At 38.6% G+C, this 19,850-nt stretch overlaps 1 protein-coding gene across 1 annotated transcript in view; it reads left to right on the top strand.

Moving 5' to 3' along the window:
* The window catches only part of Actr3 (actin related protein 3), a 43,097-nt gene that overhangs the window by 347 nt on the left and 22,900 nt on the right, over positions 1 to 19,850 (top strand). Inside the window, exons 2-3 of the mRNA NM_031068.1 lie at positions 16,041 to 16,096; positions 18,005 to 18,129. Of these exons, the coding sequence (NP_112330.1) occupies positions 16,041 to 16,096; positions 18,005 to 18,129 (181 nt within the window). The remainder of the gene's footprint in view (positions 1 to 16,040; positions 16,097 to 18,004; positions 18,130 to 19,850) is intronic.

The raw sequence follows: 19,850 nt of genomic DNA, 5'->3' as shown, positions 1-19,850 counted from the left end.
GTGAACTAGGGGACTCTCAGGGAATCTCCAGGCGTAGGACCAAGGGAAAAAAGAGAAGCGCTCCTTGCGGGTTTTGCAAGATCGCGGTGACAACCCTCAATCTCTAGGGCGTGTGGGTGGGGAGAGCGGAGAACCGGGCTGTGAAAATGGGAAGCTAGAATGGGGGCTTTTGCAGAGGACCCACGCGCCGCCTCTTTTCCGCCCACACCCATTCTTAGCCATCTCCCACTACCCATTGAACCAAGTCAGTTCCAGCGAGGAGGATCTCATGGGGTTATTGCTCTTGCCTCAAAAAAAGTCCCTTAGTGAGCAAGCGCGCTGCAACTTCCTTAGTTTTGTCAAAGCCGCTTCCTGCTTTCCGTCTTTTATAGCCTTATAAGGTAGTTTTTCGTCTCCAACGTTAACACGTCTTATTAGAACTTTCAAAATTAAGCAGGTTGCATAAAGAGTAGATTATGAGTGCTAGGTATCAGTGTGTTTGAACTAAAAAAAATGTTCTTGTGTCCATGGAGGGAGATAATGGGGAGGAGAAGGGACGCACCCTGGAACCTAAACATTCAGTTTGGTTTGTGACTGTGTCTTGAAAGCTGAAAGGAGATAGAAAGGAATGTGTTTGATTAAAGCAATTGTTTCTGATAGTAGTGTGGTTGGCTAAAGTGACTTTTAAAGTTGTAGGTTTGTATTAATGAACCTAGTCAAGAGTTAGAACTTGCTCTGTGTGGTGACCTAGAGAGACGACTACATTTTTTACGCTGTACGTTGCAATACTTGGTGGAGGAAGAGGCCTGTCTGATCTCGAATCCCCCAAACACATAAGTGGTTTTGAGGACAGTTGCCAACCTTTTTCCTCTTATTCACCCTACCACAGTTATTTAAAGGATGCCTCTTCCACGACATTAGTTAGTTTGTATAAATCCCTCCCATCTTAACTCTCTGCCTTTACATGTAATTGTTAGGCAGCCGGAAACAACAAAACACTTAATTTTTTATTTCTTGGAAAACACTAGTTTAGCCTTGGAATTTCTATGTATTTTCTTAGTTGACATCGTATTAAAGTTAGATTTTTTCAATCCGGTCTCACCCTCTTGAAGTGTTTATATATGTATATTTAAGTTTATCTTTTCGTAGTTTAATTGATGAGTACTTGGATGTTAGAGGGATTTTAAAAATTAGAATTGGCTAGCGTGAATAGGATTTTTCAAGTGTATTTTATTGAAGTGACAGATAGTGCTATGTAGTGCTTCATGCTTTAGAAATCACTGTCAGTAAAGCCACATAGTCATTGATCACTGTATAAATAATGCCGTAGCAGCTTAAGGAGGATGCGTCTTTAATCTTTTTATGTATTTATTTTCCTCTTTTGAAATGCAGTTTTGGTTATTTTTGAATAAGTAGTAATTGGTATCTCATTGAACTTAGCTGTCCTTAAGTGACCTTTTTTTCTGAAAGGGCAACCTTGAATTAAAAACACATTTGGAGTGACCAGGAGAAGTGATACAACTTATACCTAGGCTATTTCTGTCTAATATCTCAATTACTAAACCATTACATTGCTATATTGTATATTGATCTCACCTTACAAAGAGAGGTTAGCTGTATATTCATTTATGATATGGGTGAAACTGATTAAAGTCACTTTCTCTATTCAGTGTTTTTACCTTTGCTCACAGTCTGAATTTCCCAATTTGTAGTTTTCTTTATTTTGCTTCTGAAGGTTTTGGGTGTGTCATCCTCTCCCCTGCCAATCCCACCAGTTGGCTCTACTAGACAGCAGTTTAGAGACTCTCACCTTGAGCTTTATTAGAAAAGTCCTTTCTCAGCGCCCAAGATAAATAGCATGTCCAAAAATGACTAGCAGGGAGTTTTACATCTGAAATAACTGTTTCCCAAATGCAAAATGTACCCCTTTAATTTGTACACCCTCCTCCCCCAGTCAATGCACTCACCTCTTAGGTCTCCACAATTACTCTTCTAGAGTAAGTGGACCATTTATAGGTTGTCCATCCCATTTCATTAAAGAATTTAGGCAAAAAGTGGTAGTGTGTTAAACTTGATGGCAGGCTTACAAGCTGTAAATGTTAGGACACATGAGATTTAATTCTAGAACTTTAAATTAAGAATCCTACAGCATAATTCATCATCACCACCTAGGTTGAGGTCATGAAGTATTTTTCAAATACTTAAGGAATTAAGAAAGAAATACTTCCTTCATATCTGTATCACCAGGTCAACATACCTTTTTGGTCCCTATTGGCCAAGTATTGTAGAATAAAGTTCTTGTTCAGAGACAAAGATGTAGGGCTTGGAAATGTAGCTAGGAAAAGTGCCTCATTCTCATGCACAAGGCCTGCTTCAGACCCCAGTCAAACAGGCTGGAGAGCCATCTCCAACGAGAAAAGCAAGTTTTAAAGCTTCAAAAGGATGTAATGCTCCTGTAATAAAGTTATCCTAAGATAGTTTCAGTCTGCCTGTTTCACTCATTTTTCTATTAGGGCTTTTCTTTGCTCGATGTGTTTTGTTTTTACTCAGAAACTGCTTTGGTGGCTTATTTCCACTGATTAAGTAATAGTTAATATACAGTCTTAGTTTACAAGCCTCGGATATATTTATATACATTACAGAATTTCTCAGATCTACCTTTTTTTTTTAAAGCAGTCTTCCAACTGTAAGCCCAAATCATTTTGTTTGCTTTGGTGAAAGTAGATCTATATAACATCCTGTGGCCAGGTCCTAGAAGTTAAAGACAAGGATGAGTTTGAGAGCAGTGGAAGCCATGGATGAATGAAGGCATACTTGAGAAACTTGACATTCTTGCTTGGATTCTCTTCATAATGTGTTATGAAGTATCGAAGGCAGGAGCATTCATACTATCTTGATAACACATTCATTACAATTCTTCTGGTTGATAGCTTGTGTTTGGAGCAGCAGACATGCTGCTTTTGGGAAGCCGAAGTCCTAAGTCCAGTTGAAGTACGCATCGCATGCTGACTCTGCCATGCTTTGTTAGTGACCTTTAAGTTTATTGTTAAACACAGTTTAGAATTTTTATTTTCAAGATTAGAGTGGAAAGGCTGGCCACTGGTGAACCTGATGGCCAGGATTTTAACTTGTTCTATCTTATTTAACTTGTGACAGCTTTTTTTTTTTTTTTTAAGTTAGTTAGTTAGTAGCTGGTGGACTTGGTGCTTGAACTTAGTTCTGTATTTAGGCCTGTAGGGTTCCTTGAGCCTCCTTTCAGAAAACTGTACATCACTCTGTTAGTGAAATTAATCCAGCTTAATTCTTGCTTACAGTACTATTGCAAAAATAATCCTACCCTATGAATTCGATTCAATTAACTGGTGAAATTTTTTTTTTTTTGTCTTTCTTGAGGTTTATTTTTTTCCCTGAAGATTTGAATTTTTAGACTATTTCCTTGTTCCTTTAAAAAAAAGACTCAGGTTTAGAAGTTCTCAGGAAATAGAATTTCGTGAGAGCCATGTGCAACACCTGTGGCGAGTGCCGTGCATCAGCTCCTCACCTTCCTCTTCGCCTTAAGCAGTGCTGTTCGTGTTATGTAGACAGGAACTTAAGTTCCAGGTTAAACCACTTCCCTGGGGTACAACCTGGAGCCTGGAGGACCAACCACTACAGTTTTTGATAATTTCAGTATTTTGAGTTGGAGAGGGATTAATTTATTCACTAGTTACTTGAGGATGGTCGAAGTTTACTTTATACTTCCCAGTAAACCACTCTTGGACTTATACTTATCTGATACATTCTGCCTTCATGAATTTTAATCCTAATTTAAAAAAATTTAAGGTTATGGGTTTCACATCCTACACTCCACTCCCACTCATCTCCGGTCCCCCGTATCTGCTCTCCACCCTTGCAGCCTCCCCTCAGAAACCCTCCCCCCTCCCACACAAAATAAACAAAAAGCATAGAAAACATTCTGTAGTAAAAGCTCTAGTGTGTCACAGTGTGTCCCACAGTATACCCCTCTGTCCGCACATCTTTACTTGGCGAATGTTCATTTTAGTGTTGAGTAGTGGAAATCACTGTGTGACTCCAACTGCCCTTGAGCTTCCAATGATTCTCCTCCCTCAGGTTCTTGAGTGTTGGGTTTACTGTTGTGAGCCACCACAACCAGCTAATACTGGCAGCTAATCAAACGTTAAATGGGTGCTTTTCAGATAGTAATAGCTGTTTTCCAGGTTTTATGGGCAGTAGTGATTGTAGTCAGGAAGTCAAGCAAGCTGTAATGAAGGTCAGATTTTAGTCTTTTCAAGGAGCTGGGTAGCTGCACAGGAGAGTATTTTACAAAAGGAAGGAAAGAAAAGTGTGTTTGTGCAGAGTGCTGATGGGAAGTGAGGCTGCTTGCCTGCTTTTTGAGTTTTAGGCTGCTTGATAACAAAATGTGACTTTATATTTTACACTATGAACTAATGTTCATCCAATACTTGTGTACCAGGTTTTATATTTCCACAAAATTTTGGTTGCAAAAGAGTTCTAGTTTATAGGGACCCCAAATTCCGAGTAATAACAATGCTGAAAGCGCAGCTCTTAGATCACTCACTGCACTGCATCTAAGAAAGAGGGACAGGGACAGGACTGGGTGTACAGCGGCAACTCCGATCTGTGTTGAATAGTCTCCTGTTTTTCACAGTGAATGGACGTGAACAGGAATTAAGATATGCCTTTGTTTTTGATCTTTATTTTATTTTTTTGATTCCTAGATGAGTTCCATGTAGCCCAGGGTGGCCTTGCATTTCTGTCTTCACCTCTTGAGCAAACACTAATGTGCTGGGCTTGCACTGCCACGCCTAGCCTAGTTAGTATGGTTTTAAAAAACTGCATCAGAGATACTCTATACACAGTGTGTGGATTCTTAAGGATTGGGACTACCGCTGTGTGTTCCAATGGGCTTCCTAGATGATTCTATCCTTGTTTGTTGAGACCAAGTCTCACTAAAACTCAGCCAGGCAGGAGCTTATGTGGCCCAACTTAGGGCAGTCTTCCCATCTCAGTCGTCTAAGAGTGGGGATTGCAAGTATGAACCAGTATGCCCTATTTCCTAGATGATTCTAAAGCAGCCCCAACAACAGCTTTGTTGGTAGATATTATATAGTAGTGTACAATTTTGCAGTTGGCTACTGGTGATAGGGATGGAGTGGAAGGTAGAAGTTTAGAAGACTGCTGCTTTTGTCTGTACCTTCCCTTTCACAGTTGCATGCTGTTTTTGTGTGGCTTGCAAGGACTCTGGTCAAGTGTTTAGAACTTAATTCAAGCTCTGCGCTAGAAGGACCTTTGACATAGAAGTGCTTTGGACACTTGGAGTCCAGGAGCTTTTACTTTTCTCACTTATGATTTAGCAATTGTAATTGCCTACCTTACTTTTATCATGGTTTGTTGCAATTATAATCATCAGTTAGCTCCCTCTTATTATTTTTTGAATTAAAGGGTTTTAAGGAAAAAGAACATCATATCATGTTTTGTGCTTATTTTCTTATCTCACACAGACCTTGGCCTGCCTGCTGTAGTTCTGGGTGCAGTCAGAGTGGGTTTTTGCTTCTCTAAGAGAATGGAAGGATGTACTGCTAGGATTTGGAATTAGGAATGTAGCTAGAAGAATGAGGATTTCAAGATTGTGACCTTGATTGATTAGGATAATATAGGAGTTAGGTTTTTGCATGTTTGTTTGTTTTGTTTTAACATTTATTTTTGGGGGTGTGAATATAGAGATCAGAGGACAACTTTGAAGTAGAAGGAGGTTTTCTTCTTCCACCATGTGGACCCTAGGAATGAAAAGCCTCTATCTACTGGACAGTCTCTTCTGCCTAGGAATTAATTTTAAGAATCTTTAAATTTGGAGACAGAGAGATGGTTCTGTAGGTGAAGGCACTTGTACCTAGCCTGACAGCACACACTAAAATCAATGTTAAAAAAAATTCCACAACAAAAGAACCAGTAGAATTAGAATAGTTGTATTTGTAATGCTATCTGTAGCTGGCCATGTATGTCCTTGAAGAATGAGAAATACAGGTGCTTCCTTAAGTCAGACATTCAGAAGTAAATGGTAGCAGTTTGTAGACTGAAGCTAATGAAATGAGAATTCAAAGAGAAAAGAACAGAGAGATTGAGTATCAGTACTTCTTTAATACACAGTGTGAAACAGCTTTTGGAAGGTCATGATGGGAGCCAGAGAGCCAGCACATGTGGCTTGTGAGTCATCATTCTATTTAGTCCTGTTTTCTAAGAGGAGGGGAATATCTTTACAGTTGTGCTAAATCCCACTCCCCAACAAGTGACAATGGTTAAAATGTTAGCCTGGAGGCAGATGTGTGAAATGGCTACAATGTAGCTTCTAGCAACATTTCCTGCAACAGAGTTCCTCTAATTAATAAAAGCATTCAGTGTGTGTAACTCTATTGGAACTTGTTAGGGTTATAATGACACTACCTGTGTATAATAGGCTTATGCAGAAAGAAGCAAGAACAAACAGTTAAATGCTAACAATACTACCAAATGCACTCTCACCCACCACGCCCTTAACTATTCATGAGTTAGGCAGTGTAATATAGGTGATGTTACTGTTATAGATTTGGTTCTTTATAATAAAGGTGATGATATACTTTGTATTTGGTTGTATAGCTATGTGGGCCTTTAGATCCTAAGACACAAAAATGACATTTCATAATATCACTGGAGCAAAAATGATAGATGACATTCTTATGTTCTTAAGAGGTGTTTTGTGAAATGTTAATGACTTGTTGTTGTTTCAGTTTTTCTCCCAAATCATTCTTGATCCATGCCTTAATTTCAGCTTACTAGCCTTTTCATCCCAGTTCTTTGAAACCAGTAGAGGAGTGGCAGTGAGTTTGTGTACTGTGTGTCTTCTTCGTCCAGGTTCCTGAACACTCAAGAGATGTGCTGATGCAGAACATTCCTTCATTTTCTTCCTAAATGCTTTTGTTTTCTTTTTAGAAGATAATTTATTTCAGTTACTACCTTATAGCAAGCTACACAGTGTTAAGTATAAATAAAGGGTTTTTAAGAAGAGAGATTTAGAATACAAAGACCTTATATTTAGGCTTGATTTTTAAACTGTGAAAATGTAAACTTTGTTTTTGGTATTAGTTGAAACCAGAGAACAAATACTTGCTTGTTTAAAGTTTAGAAATTATTATGTGTCTTGTAAGCTTTTTTTTTTCTTCAAGAATTCATTTACTTTGTGTTACTTTCATAAATTAAGTGAAATTGTGTATTTGGATGGTTTTCTGTGTCAACTTGACACAAGCTGGAGTTATCACAGAGAGAGGAGCCTCCCTTTTGGAAATGCCTCCCTGGGATCCAGCTCTAAGGCATAATGATCAAGAGTGGAGGGCCTAGCCCATTGTGGGTGGTGCCATCCCTGGGCTGGTGGTTCTGGATTAAAAAGCAAGCTGAGCAAGACAGGGGAAGCAAGTCAGTAAGTATCACCCTTCCATGGCCTCTGATTAGCTTCTGCTTCCAAGTTCTGCCCTGTGTGAGTTCTTGTCCTGACTTCCTTTGGTGATAAACAGCAATGTGGACGTGTAAGCTGTATAAACCCCTTCCTACCCAACTTGCCTCTTAGTCATGTTTTGTGCAGGAATAGAAACCCTGACTAAGACAAATTGTAATTTTTTTTTTAAAGATTTGAGTGAAGTACCTAATGATTCACTTAGAATTAATTATCGAGCTGAGCACTGCACTGAATGGAGTTATGTAGTAGGGAGAGCAAGCATGCATTACCTGTTAGTAGGTCTGAAGCCACAGACCTGTCCCTAGTGACAACGCCTCCAACAAGGCCACACCTCCTGTTAGCACCATTCTACTTCATTCAGGTAACCACAGATGTTGAATGGGTTGTGGAAATCCGCTTTTTCAAGGTCCTTTGTAAGTTTGTTTTTGAGATTGCTAGTCCTCTTTCAGAAACCTTACAGACGTATATACATTTTGTGTATTTACATTTTAAAGGTAAAGATCCTGAGGTATTGAGTAGATCTAGAGCAGTGGTTCTCAACTTTCCTATTGCTACCTCTCTTTGATATAGTTCCCCTTGTTGTGGTGGTGACCTGACCATAAAATTACTTCGTTACTACTTCATCATAACTGTGTAATTTTACTATTGTTAGGAATTGAAAATATCTGATATGCAAGATAGCTGTTGATATGTGACCCCTGTGAAAGGGTCCTTTGGCCTCCAAAGGGGTCGTGTTGAGAACCTCTGATCTAGAGTTTGAGCCCCAGGGTGCAATCCTTCCAGAAACTGTTCAGGAATATACTGTATTCAGTAAGTGGTTAAATTTTTAATCTAGTTTTAAAGAGAATTCTTAAGCATCCATCCTTGGAAAATAATTATCTTTAGAACTATTAAATCTAGTATTGTAAAAGCATTTTAATGTTGATTTTTCTCTATCCCTGGCTAACTCAAATGAATGAGACTGGGAGTATAAGATTTATATTTAATCAAGCTTTATGGCAACTGGCATAACTGGGAAGTTAATAATCTGTTCTGATCCTCTAAACTAATCTGGCTACCTCCCAGCCACGATCCCCAAGGTACTCGCATGTTAGGATTTGTCTGGCTCTCTGGGCTTCAGGTGTTCAGGTGTTTATTCAGCGATGTCTCTCCCCTTCCTCTTGGAGAATCCTTTCATCCTCCCCCTGCCTTTCTCCTCCTGGCTGCTAGAAGTCCAGCCCCATTTACTCTTCTGCCCAGCCATTGGCAGATCAGCTTTTATTGACAAGTCAGAGAATAAATGGGGATCAATGTTTATACAAAGTTCCAAACAGCGGATACTTAGACTAAGCATTACAGTGCCATGTCCTGATTGCAACAAGATAGAGGGTCAGGGAAATCAGCATTTGAGTTATGCAGGGGTCATCTTTACACAGCGCACTGTGACATTATGCCTACAGGTATGAACATGGAATGTGTAGACAGATTACAATGCAAGTTAAGTGACGAATCGTGTGTGGATCACTTCAGTATTCTCAGAATAAATATTGTATCTAATGGACATCTTGACAATTGCAGATTAATTTTAGATAGTTCGGTTAGGAAAATAATTTCTATTAGTTAAATGTTAAAAGGAAAACGACTCTATTTTTGCAGTTTGAGTTTGAAAGTGAGTATCTATGGGAACTGAGTGTGTGGTAGAGCACACTTGTAACTCCAGCTCTGAGGAAGGCAGGAGGAGGGTTACATAGTGAGTCTAAGGCTAGCCTGGGACGCCGGAGACCCTATCAATCCTTTATTGCTAGTGACCATACAAAATACAGTATGATACATAATCGAATTTAAGAAAATAAATTTCTTTGGAAAAAGAAAAGTTACCTAGACTCTGAGGCCTTGTTCTGTGTCTCTGAAATAATGTAGTTGAAATGAAACTGCTTAGTGAGTAGTAGGGCTAGATAGATGACTATCTGGAACACATGACATATTTGGGGCCGTTTTATCTAAAAAGCACGTGAAGTTCTAATAGAGACATGTTATAACATTTACTGTTCAAAAGTCTTTGCAATTTTGCTTTATAATGAAAGGGTAGTGGAGACAGCAAATAACTAGTAAAGACTGAAACTTTAGAACTCCTTTAAGGGGCAGTCGGATGTGCTGTGTAGATTTTGGAAAGTTGTCTTTTAAAGCTGAGTCCGTTTATCCTGTGGCTGTCCTCTCAGTATGTGTGAAGGACTGCTCACTTTGTTTCAGGTTCTATTGCAATATGAAAGCCAATTGTAAAACAAAAGAAGATTGAGCTTTTAAAACAGGGAGATGAGTTTTAAAATTGTTGGGAAGACTGAGAAGAATCAAAAGAAATATCCCTTAGTTTTGCTGTGGACATTTGGATACAGTAACATTAACAAAATTACTCCAGGGACTGTAAAAGAAAAATTATTGAGTGCAGGAACAAAGAAGGAGAGTCCAGGCAAAGATGTGCTGCGGGAACAGCATGCGACCTAAGCCGAGCCCTTGCTGCACTCAGGATTCCAAGTTCGGATCAGACTAGCTGGAGTTAGAGCATATATTGGTGAGTTTGTATCTGATGTGTGATGAGTTATTTCCCTTTCCTCCCATACAAGACTAAGGTTTTGCTTCCTACCAAGACTTAATTCTCCTGAGTGGTTCCTCCCGACAGCAGAAAAGATAAGAAAATAAGAGTAAATATACAGTGCTTTTTGTATTCCAGGCACTGTTCTAGTTGCTTCCCATATGCTAGCTAACTCATCATATACTTAGGCTCTTCTCCAGTGTAAACTTCTTGGCAGCGATCAGACATGTTAGGTGTGATGTGTAAAACTGAGTAGTTTTTAGCCTGTTCACTAGGTAATATAGTCATCAGTCAGTTGGGTGCATTTTCCTCACTCTGGGCTCACTAGCAGTTCATTCCTTCTGCCCTCAACACTTGGCATATTCTTTCTGATTCACTTTCTGTCTTTATGGATTTGTCAACTTTTGGGATTTCACAAAAAGTAGAAGCATAAAATTTGTGGCCTTTTGTGTTTTACTGCTGTGACCTGTGATGTTTGTGATGATAGACAAGTATTGCCTTATGGATTGGGAATTTTGGAAAAGATTATTCCAGGAATGGGTAGAGATGTGGGTAAAACATTGAGATCTAGGTCATAATAGCATGTAAAGAGGTCTAGGGAGGACACGTAATTTGGGAAGGAAAATTCACTGATTCTTAGAAAGTGAAGTGCTGTGTATTGTTTCTTTTAATTTTATGGGAGCCTTTTGAACTTAGATATTAGAGGATTAAAATCTGTCTTTGTGATCTTACAGTCTGTCATTATTGATGTGTGTAGGATCAGGATCTAGACTTCAAATGGTAGAAGCATCTCTTTATTTTATTTTAATTTAAATTTAATTTTATTTTATTTGATGGTGGGGTTCTTGCTGGGTTAATATAGATTAGCCTGAGACTAGTTCTGATCATCATGTTGGCCTTAAATTCAAGGACCTTCTGCTCTAGCCTCCCCATACTAAGCTTCCAGGAGTGAGCCATTGTTCTTGTCTCACCTGTGTCCTTTTGATCCTAAGTTTTCCCAGATTCCAGGAATTGAACTTGAAGGAGCTTGAATAGTTGTCTCTGTTCATTGAGGGTTCAGATTTTCTCTCAATATTCTACCAGGCTTTTTGTGTAAGGTTGAACATTTACTAGCAGGTAGAGAGAAAAAGCTTGGCGTTGTAGAATTAGAAAAGCTTGCTAAGCAGTTGTAATTTATTTTTCCAGCTAATATTTGCTGCAAGCTCTCTGTGAATTAGCTATAGCATTCTTACTCTAAAGTTCTTAATTGATTATAGAATAAAGAGAAAGCAGTGTCCAAGTTAAAGCTGAGCTTTTTAACAGCAGGGTATATTGAGATTAATCTGTAGATATCTTTGACTTCCACCTGGATAATCATATCTTAAGATTGTATACAATGTGTCATGCTATGTAAGGATAGAAGCAGTTTTTTCATAGGCTTTCAGCTGCTAAGAAAGTTTAGAAAACCGGTCTCACAGACTCAGTGGGGTGAAGACTTTCCATTCTAATGTGCTGTGACCTGTGTTTGTTGTGTTGTGCTGTCTGTTTTAAAGTTGCTGAAAGAAAATGAGTGTCACTTAGACTTCCTAACTCTAGTTCTGGGGATTGAACCCAAGGTGTGGTTCATATTGTATAAATCCACACCACTGAGGTTCATTCTGAGCCTTCTCATGTTTGATTTGGGGGTAGGTAGAGCTGGGGTCACAGGCCCATACCGCCACTTATGCTCTGCCCCTTCTGAATCATCTGCTGTGTTCAGAGTGTTACTGTGTTTGCTGTTCTTTAGCTTTTATCACAGCTCATCTTATCCAGTTCATTTTAAAGTGTGATCCGTATTCCTTTAAGTGGTTTCATATTTATAATCTGTTGGTATTTTCAAGTATGTTATTAGTTATGAGATGCTTTTGAAAGCAAAACATGCACAAACTACTTAAATAAAATAACTTGGTCACCTGGGCTCTAGTGTTTCTTACCCTGCTTTCAGAGTGCATTTAGGTTTCCTGACTCTGTCACTGTCATTGAGCTGTTAGGTTTCTTCAGTGGTCTTTTTTTATATAGGAAACTTTTTTTTTTTAAACCTAACCGGTTTCCACATGTCCTTGGTTGTTTCTGGTGATTCTTCCTTGTTATAAGATATAAAAGTACTCTTTACTTCATAAAAGCAAGGCTAGTGGCCAGTCTTTATCTGAAGGCTTAAACACTTTGGGATTGTCTTCTGGTCTTTCTTTCTTTCTTTCTTTCTTTCTTTCTTTCTTTCTTTCTTTCTTTCTTTCTTTCTTTCTAAGAGCTGTTTACTTTATTTATCTGAGTACGCTGTAGCTGTCTTCAGACACACCAGAAGAGGGCATCAGATCCCATTACAGATGGTTGTGAGCCACCATGTGGTTGCTGGGAATTGAACTGAGGACCTCTGGAAGAGCAGCCAGTGCTCTGAACCACTGAGCCATCTCTCCAGCCTGTCTTCTGGTTTTTCACATGAGGAGTTTACACAGGACTGAATGTATGGCTGATTATATATACTGTTCAGGTCGAGGAATGAGAGGATCTGATCCAATTTTTTTTAAAGATTTATTTATTTTATTTAATGAGTACGTTGTAGCTGTTTTCAGACACACCAGAAGAGGGCATCAAATCTCATTTCAGATGGTTGTGGGATTTGAACTCAGGACTTCTAGAAGGAGCAGTCAGTGCTCTTAACCACTGAGCCATCTCTCCAGCCCTTGATCCAATTTTTAAAAACTTATTTGCTTATTTAGTTAGTTAGTTAGTTAGTTAGTTAGTTAGTTAGTTTGTGTGTATTGGGCATTTTGTCTGTGTGTATGTCTATATACCACATGTGAGCCTGGTGCCCTCTGAGTCCCAAAGAGAAGTTGGATCATCTGGTTCTGCAGTTAGGAATGCTTGTAATTTGCCACATGGGTGCTGGGAAGCCTAAGTCACTGGAAGAACAGCCTGTGCTCTTAACTGTTGACTCATTTCTTCAGCCCCCTAATTTTTTGTTTTAATTTAGTGGGGACTTTATTAACTATTTTACAATGGACTAATTGTAGGAAAGTCGAAACAAGTTTGTACTCTTATCTTGTAGGCAGTAGACTATCATTTTAAGATTTTGGGGTTAGGCAGTGATTTGTAGAGATTATTCTCTTCTGCTTTGTAGGAGTTCCAGACTTGAAAGCAGGACATCCTGTTTGAGGGTTTGGGGCTCATACAGTTTGAGGTTATCTTGTATTAGATAAGTCCTCCATGTCATATGGTGTACTACTCCATTCCATTTACCCGGCAGCGGGAAGGTGTACCATTGGCCCTCTTCCATTAGTGCAGTTCTTCTCATTCTGTGGGTGCTGACCCTCACAGGATTGCATATCAGATATCCTGCACATCAGATATTAATTACTATTCATAACAGTAGTGAAATTACACTTATGAGTATCATCAAAGATAGTTTTATGATTGGGAGTCAGTACAGCATGAGAAACCGTGTTAAAAGATCACAGCATTAGGAAGGTTGAAAACCATTGCATTAGGCAACTTATTAATAACCTGGACTCTTATGGTAATGTTCAAAGTTAACGTTGTTATCTTATTTCTGATGGGGTCCCCGTGGGGGAACATGTTCATCAGTTTGTGGGGGTTTTTATGTATGTGAGCACTTCCAGTTACTGTTTGCAGACCTGTGGACAGTTCAGAATTGTTCGCTTCCAGCTATTATGGGAGTTTTGTGGTACCCCAGTCTCTTCCCCTCCCCACCTGCCTCCCTCCCCCCACACATAAAGATTTGACATTAGTAATACATTTTGGATTGGAAGAATAAAATACTACTGTGTTGTGAAAGGGAATCAGATATAAACTGCAATATAAGTCTCAATTGGCTTATAAAATGGTAAGTTTGTAATAAAGTTATGTATGTGATTTAAGATGGTCTAAGTAGTGGACAGGTTGGAGAGAATATGTGGAAAGTAGAATTGGCTCGGGTACTTGTGTGTGCTGTGTCAGATACCATGGTAAATAAAGACTTTACCCTGCTATCATGTTTAACCCTTGTGAGAGCCCAGTTAACTTTTTCTACAGTCAGAAATTAAGAATATAGAGGCAGTTGGTTGTCTGGAGAGGTTGTGGAAGTTTTCAGCCAGAGGCAGTTGGTACACAACCTGCATTTTGCAAGATGAACAGGGTGTAGCGGTTGTTCTGGGCTGGAGGGCAGTCATCAGATGTAGTCAGAGCAGGGTTAACAGAGGCTAGTAGCATGAGATTAGATGAGCTTTCAGAGGCTGTCAGCAGTTCTATGGCTCCAGACTAACACAGCATCAGAGCAGCTTGGGGTTGGGGGTTGGGGAGGGGGCGTTCTTAGGCATCACATTAAAGGAGCAGTATCGTGTTTGAGAGTTTTCCTTCAAACAAAACAGGCATAGTCAGTGGGAAATATTGGAAGGTTTAGGTGACAGAGCAAAATCATATTTTGGACAGTCTGTGTTTCTCCTAATATTTACTGGTTGAATGTGTTTGGCATACTCAATTTTTTAAAACCTTGTTTTGGGACTGACCATCCCAAAAGAAGTGCTTTTTTTCACATTTGAAAAGTTTTCTGCAGATATTATCAGAGTCTAGTGATGTCACAGCAAATTTAGTAAGTTTGCATATAGAATAATACAAGTTGTGACTGGCTCTCTAATGCTTACTTGTCATTAACAGTGCGCACATCTATTTTATAAGTAGCTCTTAGCATATTGTCAAAGTTTCATTACAGTTTCTAATTATTATAATTTTTATTAATATTTTAATAGTTTTTATTTTTATAGGTGAATATCGGATCAAAACATTAAAAATCACTTTAATAGTATAACACTTAAGTGATATGAAATGACATATAATTTAATAAAATCATCTCACCTCTGTATCCTACTTGTTTTCCTCCTGTAGATGCAACCAAAAATTACTTATGTCATACATTTTAGAAATATTTTGTGTCTAGATTATCAAATGTATTTTTTTCATTTATTCATAATTTTCAATTATTTCATTTTTATGTAGATATAGCACACTTTGCTTATTGTTCTGTACCTTGCTTTGTTCAGCTACCCCAGTATATCTGTAGTGTTCCAGTCGGTTCATAAAGGGGCATAATAGCCACAGTGTAAACTGAGTGTATTTTGCTAGTTTCCCTTTGGACATTTCCAGTCTCTTGCCATTACAAATAAGGTTATAGAGAAGGTTTTCCTGTATTGCTTCACACATACAGTAATAGTCCCCTATTATTAGTTGATTGAAGTGGTAGTGGTGGGTGGGATGGCTCAGTGAGTATAGGTGCTTGCTGCCAAACCTGACTACCTGTAGACTTCTGTCTCTGAATCCCTATAGTGAAAGAGAGTGAGCTTATCTCTGAAGGTTATTCTCTGACCTCCACATGCTGTGGCTTGTGTACACACAGTAAATGAGTAAACTTACAAAGGGAGAGTATGCTGTCAAGCATCATGATCTGTGTTCAGTCTTTGGAACCTACATGGTAGAAAAGAGACCCAGGTTATCCCCTGACTTCCATACCTGCATTATGGTGAACACCTATGCATACATACATGCATTCATACATACAAAATGTACATTTTTTTTTAAAGCTGTGGGCATTTGAGTTTATAGCTTAGTAATAGAGCACTTGCCTATCTTGTGCAGAACCCCATAGTTTGGTCCACAATACAGCAGAAAGAAACAGAACTACAGACATATTTGATTTTGATAGTTTCTCTGTGTTAGAGCCCTGTCCTTCCTGCAACTCGTTTTGTAGTCAGGTTGACCTCAAACTCACAAGAGATCAGCCTGCCTCTGCCTCTCAAGTGCTAGGATTAAAGGTATGCACCACCATTGCCCAGGAAGTGATTTTGATAGTTTTCAAGGCAGAGATGCTGAATGAACTAAACTTTTGAATATGTATGTACAATGAACTCTCACTTTTTAACAAAAATTGCAGAATACATATTGAGGTTAGTGAAATTTTATGAAATTTTTATTTTGCAGATATACAAAACTAGGATATGCTGGAAATACAGAACCACAGTTTATCATCCCATCATGTAAGTATTTCTTTTACTCCGTGATTGAACTAATCTAAATGTCTTCCTCATTATCAAAGTGAAATAAGTCATTAAGCATGCTTTTATATCAGAATCAGGCATTTAGAAACATGATTGCCTATAAATGGAACCTTATTTCCAACTCTTAAATTTCAGGTCTTTACCAAATCTGCTAAGTATCTCTATAAGGAAAACAAAACAAAACCCAGTAGTGAATTGATAATTAAATAGTCTCTGTTTGAGGATTTTGCTGCTACCCCTGTGTGTGTGTGTGTGTGTGTGTGTGTGTGTGTGTGTGTGTGTGTGTCTGTGTGTCTGTGTGTCTGTGTGTCTGTGTATCTGTGTGTATCTGTAACTGGTTATTAAGTAGCACAACTCTAGTACCTGTAATTCAGCTAAGGTGACCATCCTTTGGCGGGAGGATGCCGTTACTGTTTGCAAGACCTGTCCTATAGACAGTTGGTGCAGACACCAATATTTGACAGTGAAGAGCCAGTGGTCCTTAACTCAGCAGCCTCACTGCTCTCTGATATAAGCTACTATGCTTGTAACATTGTCTTGGGAAACTTTTGTTCTTTTCTGCTTCTGTTAACCTTCTGCTGATTGTAACAGTTTTAGTAGATTTAGGTTGTTAGAGGTATTTTTATTAGTAAAGATGTATAGTACCCTCAGCATTATTTTTGTATTTTTGATTTCCATCATCTGAAAGCTGTTTGCATGATTATGAGTGAAGAGTTGAACTTACAAAATTAAAACCTAATTAGACTACATGGCAGGGTTTCTTTTAAAACAATGTTTTTATTTTTATTCATGTGTGTATGTGAGTGTCATGTGTGTATATACGGGCACCATATGTGTGTATGAGACACAGGAGAGTATCCAGTCCCCTAGAGCTGGAGTTATGGCAGTTGTGAATTAATGAGTGTGCTGAGAACTAAATGTGGGTTTTCTGGGTGAACTGTAAGCTCTCTCAATCACCAAGTCATCTCTAGTTCTGAAAAGTACATAATAGATTTTACCTCTGGGAAATGACACAGAATTCTGAAATTCTTTAAAGGGATTACTTCTCGTATTTAAGATTAAAATTTAGTAGATCTCCATTGGATAAAAATAAATAAAGATGCAAAGAAAGCTTGTTTTTAAAAGTTCTTTTTGTAGGTTTTCTTCTTTTATTGGTTAATGTTATTCATCTTTAATTTCTTGACTGTCCACCAAGTTTTATATTGACTTTATAAGATTAGAATTCTATTTTTAGCTTATTGTTTGTATGTTGAATATGGTTGCATAGTTGTCATAACATGCATGTAGAGGTCAGAATACATTTCTTACAGGTCTTATGTCGACCTTAGGTCATGAGATTTCTGAAACACGTACTTTTACCCACTGAGCCATCATTCTGGCCATACAGGATTCAGAGCTAAGCGAAGGGTTGGTAGCAAAGGACTGCAGTTCTTATTGTTTGTGAAGCTGAAGGGGGCAGGTTTCAAGTTTAAGACTGGCTGGATAACTTAGTAGGTTGTGTCTCAAAAGTAAAAAGTCTATAAGGGCTAGGTATATAGCTTGGTGGAAGTATATACCTGAATACGTGAGACCCTAGTAACACATATACATCCACATAATTAGAATCAAAATGGATTTAATAGATTTTGGAAATAGAGCTGAAACAGTCCCATAGTAATACCTTTTTGTGGTTTATACTTGAGGACTTGCCTCTGAGATGAAGCTGAGGTGCTGATGTACGAAAGGCCAGTTTCTTACAGCTTTTGTTCCCTAGTTAACAGTTTTAAGTATTCTGGATCATGCTTATTTGTTGTTTTTAGCAACATTTTACAGTTGAAGAAAGCAAGTTAAAAGTTGTTTGATTTGAAGAGATGAAAATTTAAAATGTCTAATTAACTTACTTCAAAGGTATTGCCATTAAAGAGTCTGCAAAAGTGGGTGATCAAGCCCAGAGGAGGGTGATGAAAGGCGTGGATGACCTAGACTTCTTCATTGGTGATGAAGCAATAGAAAAGCCCACATATGCAACAAAGGTATGTTTCTAAGAGGGTTCCAGTCAGCTGCCGGCCTGTCTCACTCTTGTGGCTTTGTTGCTCTCTCCAGACGAGTTTTCTGTTTTTTGTTTTAAAATTTTCACCTGTAACTGACTGTAGACCAGGCTGGTCTTGAACTCAGAGATTTGCCTGCTTCTGCCTCTTGAGTGCTAGGATTAAAGAAGCTTAAAGCCAGGATTAAAACCATCTGGCTCTGCTCTCCTCTTCCTTTCAGCTTTAACATATTGAAGTGGGTGGATTTACTTTTCCATGCCCATTGCCTCTCAGGGATCTCAGTAGGGATTGAGTTTTCTTTCTCCACATAGCTACATCTAGAAAGATTTCTTCATTGATCAGATATTCATTTCTTCTAAGTCACATGGGAATATTGTTCTTCCTCTTTCCTCCCCTTCTGTCTATCCCTTCATTGCTATAGAACTTACACAGTAAAGCAAGTAGTCTTCATTGTGTAGCTTAGAGAATGTATGCGGCTGATTGTACCAGGTAAGAGCAAATCTTGTAACACATCTTCCTGTGTCTTTGTTCATAGCTAACTACTCTAGCCTTCTTGGGAGGTAAACACTTCCAATCATTCATTTCCTCCTTCGTGCTTTTCTTCCTTTGTAATGTTAAATGAATAACTATACCCTACTATATGTAAAAATACAACATTAGGGTTTTGCTTTGTGCTGAAAAGAAAGTAGTAAGAAACAACTTCTCTCCCAGGGATATATTATGAAGTGAGTAAAAGGGAAAAAAAGCAGGATAGGATGTTGTAGGTGTGTGCTACAGAAGTTGTTATAACGTCTAGTTGGGGATTTAGCAGTCCTTGAAGGATAAATTATTGAGCTGAGTCTGGAGTTAGGTAAGATGTGCAGATAGTCATTAGGCAGAAACCAGTCATAAGAAGGCTTATGAGGAAGACAGGGAGCAGCATAGCTTATATGCCTGAAGTCCAGGGGCATCATGAGAGCCAGTCCACACACAGGTAACATCCATGGATATACTGGATCAACAGTGTTAATACGTTCTGTTTGACCTTGAATTTTGGCTGTATTTCTTTCTAGCTTTATGGTATTCAATGACTTAACTTTCTGTACTTTAGTTAGTCTAGTTGGGGATTTAGCAGTCTATTTATCTATGCAATGGAGCTATTAATAGTTCATGATTATTGTGGACCTTATTTAGAGGAAAGATATAAAGAAATTGTTGTAGTGCTCAAATCGTGAAGAGAAATTAATTGAGGGAGGCATGTATGTTTCTAAGACAATGATAGATGGCAAGGAATGTTCGTGACTTGGGCCAAGGCAGAAGTTCTCAACCTTCTTAATGCTAAGACCCTTTAAAATAGTTCCTCATGTTGTGATGATCCCCAACCATATATTTTGTTGCTGCAATTATGAATTGTAATATAAAGACCTGATATGCAGGATATCTGATACTCAACCCCCAAAGGGTTCATGATTCATAGGCTAACTGCTGGACTAAGGTAAATCTAGTAGGGATAAAGAGAGTTGAAAGGCATGTAGGTACGTGTGTGTTTATTCACATGTGTACATTAAAATGTTATAGAAAAATTCAAAGCTAAAAGTAAAGGGCTGGGTGTGGTGTGCATACCTTTAATCCCAGCCCTTGGGAGGCAGAAGCAGAGGCATCATCTTTGTGAGTCTGAGGCTATCCTAGTATATATAGCAAGTACCAGGCCAGTCAGAGCTGCATAG

The sequence above is a fragment of the Rattus norvegicus genome, chromosome 13 (genome assembly GCF_036323735.1).
Source record: "Rattus norvegicus strain BN/NHsdMcwi chromosome 13, GRCr8, whole genome shotgun sequence".
Classification (NCBI taxonomy): Eukaryota; Metazoa; Chordata; class Mammalia; order Rodentia; family Muridae; genus Rattus; species Rattus norvegicus.
The sequence above is the reverse complement of the archived record's forward strand: the minus strand, read 5'-3'. Positions and strand labels throughout refer to the sequence as shown.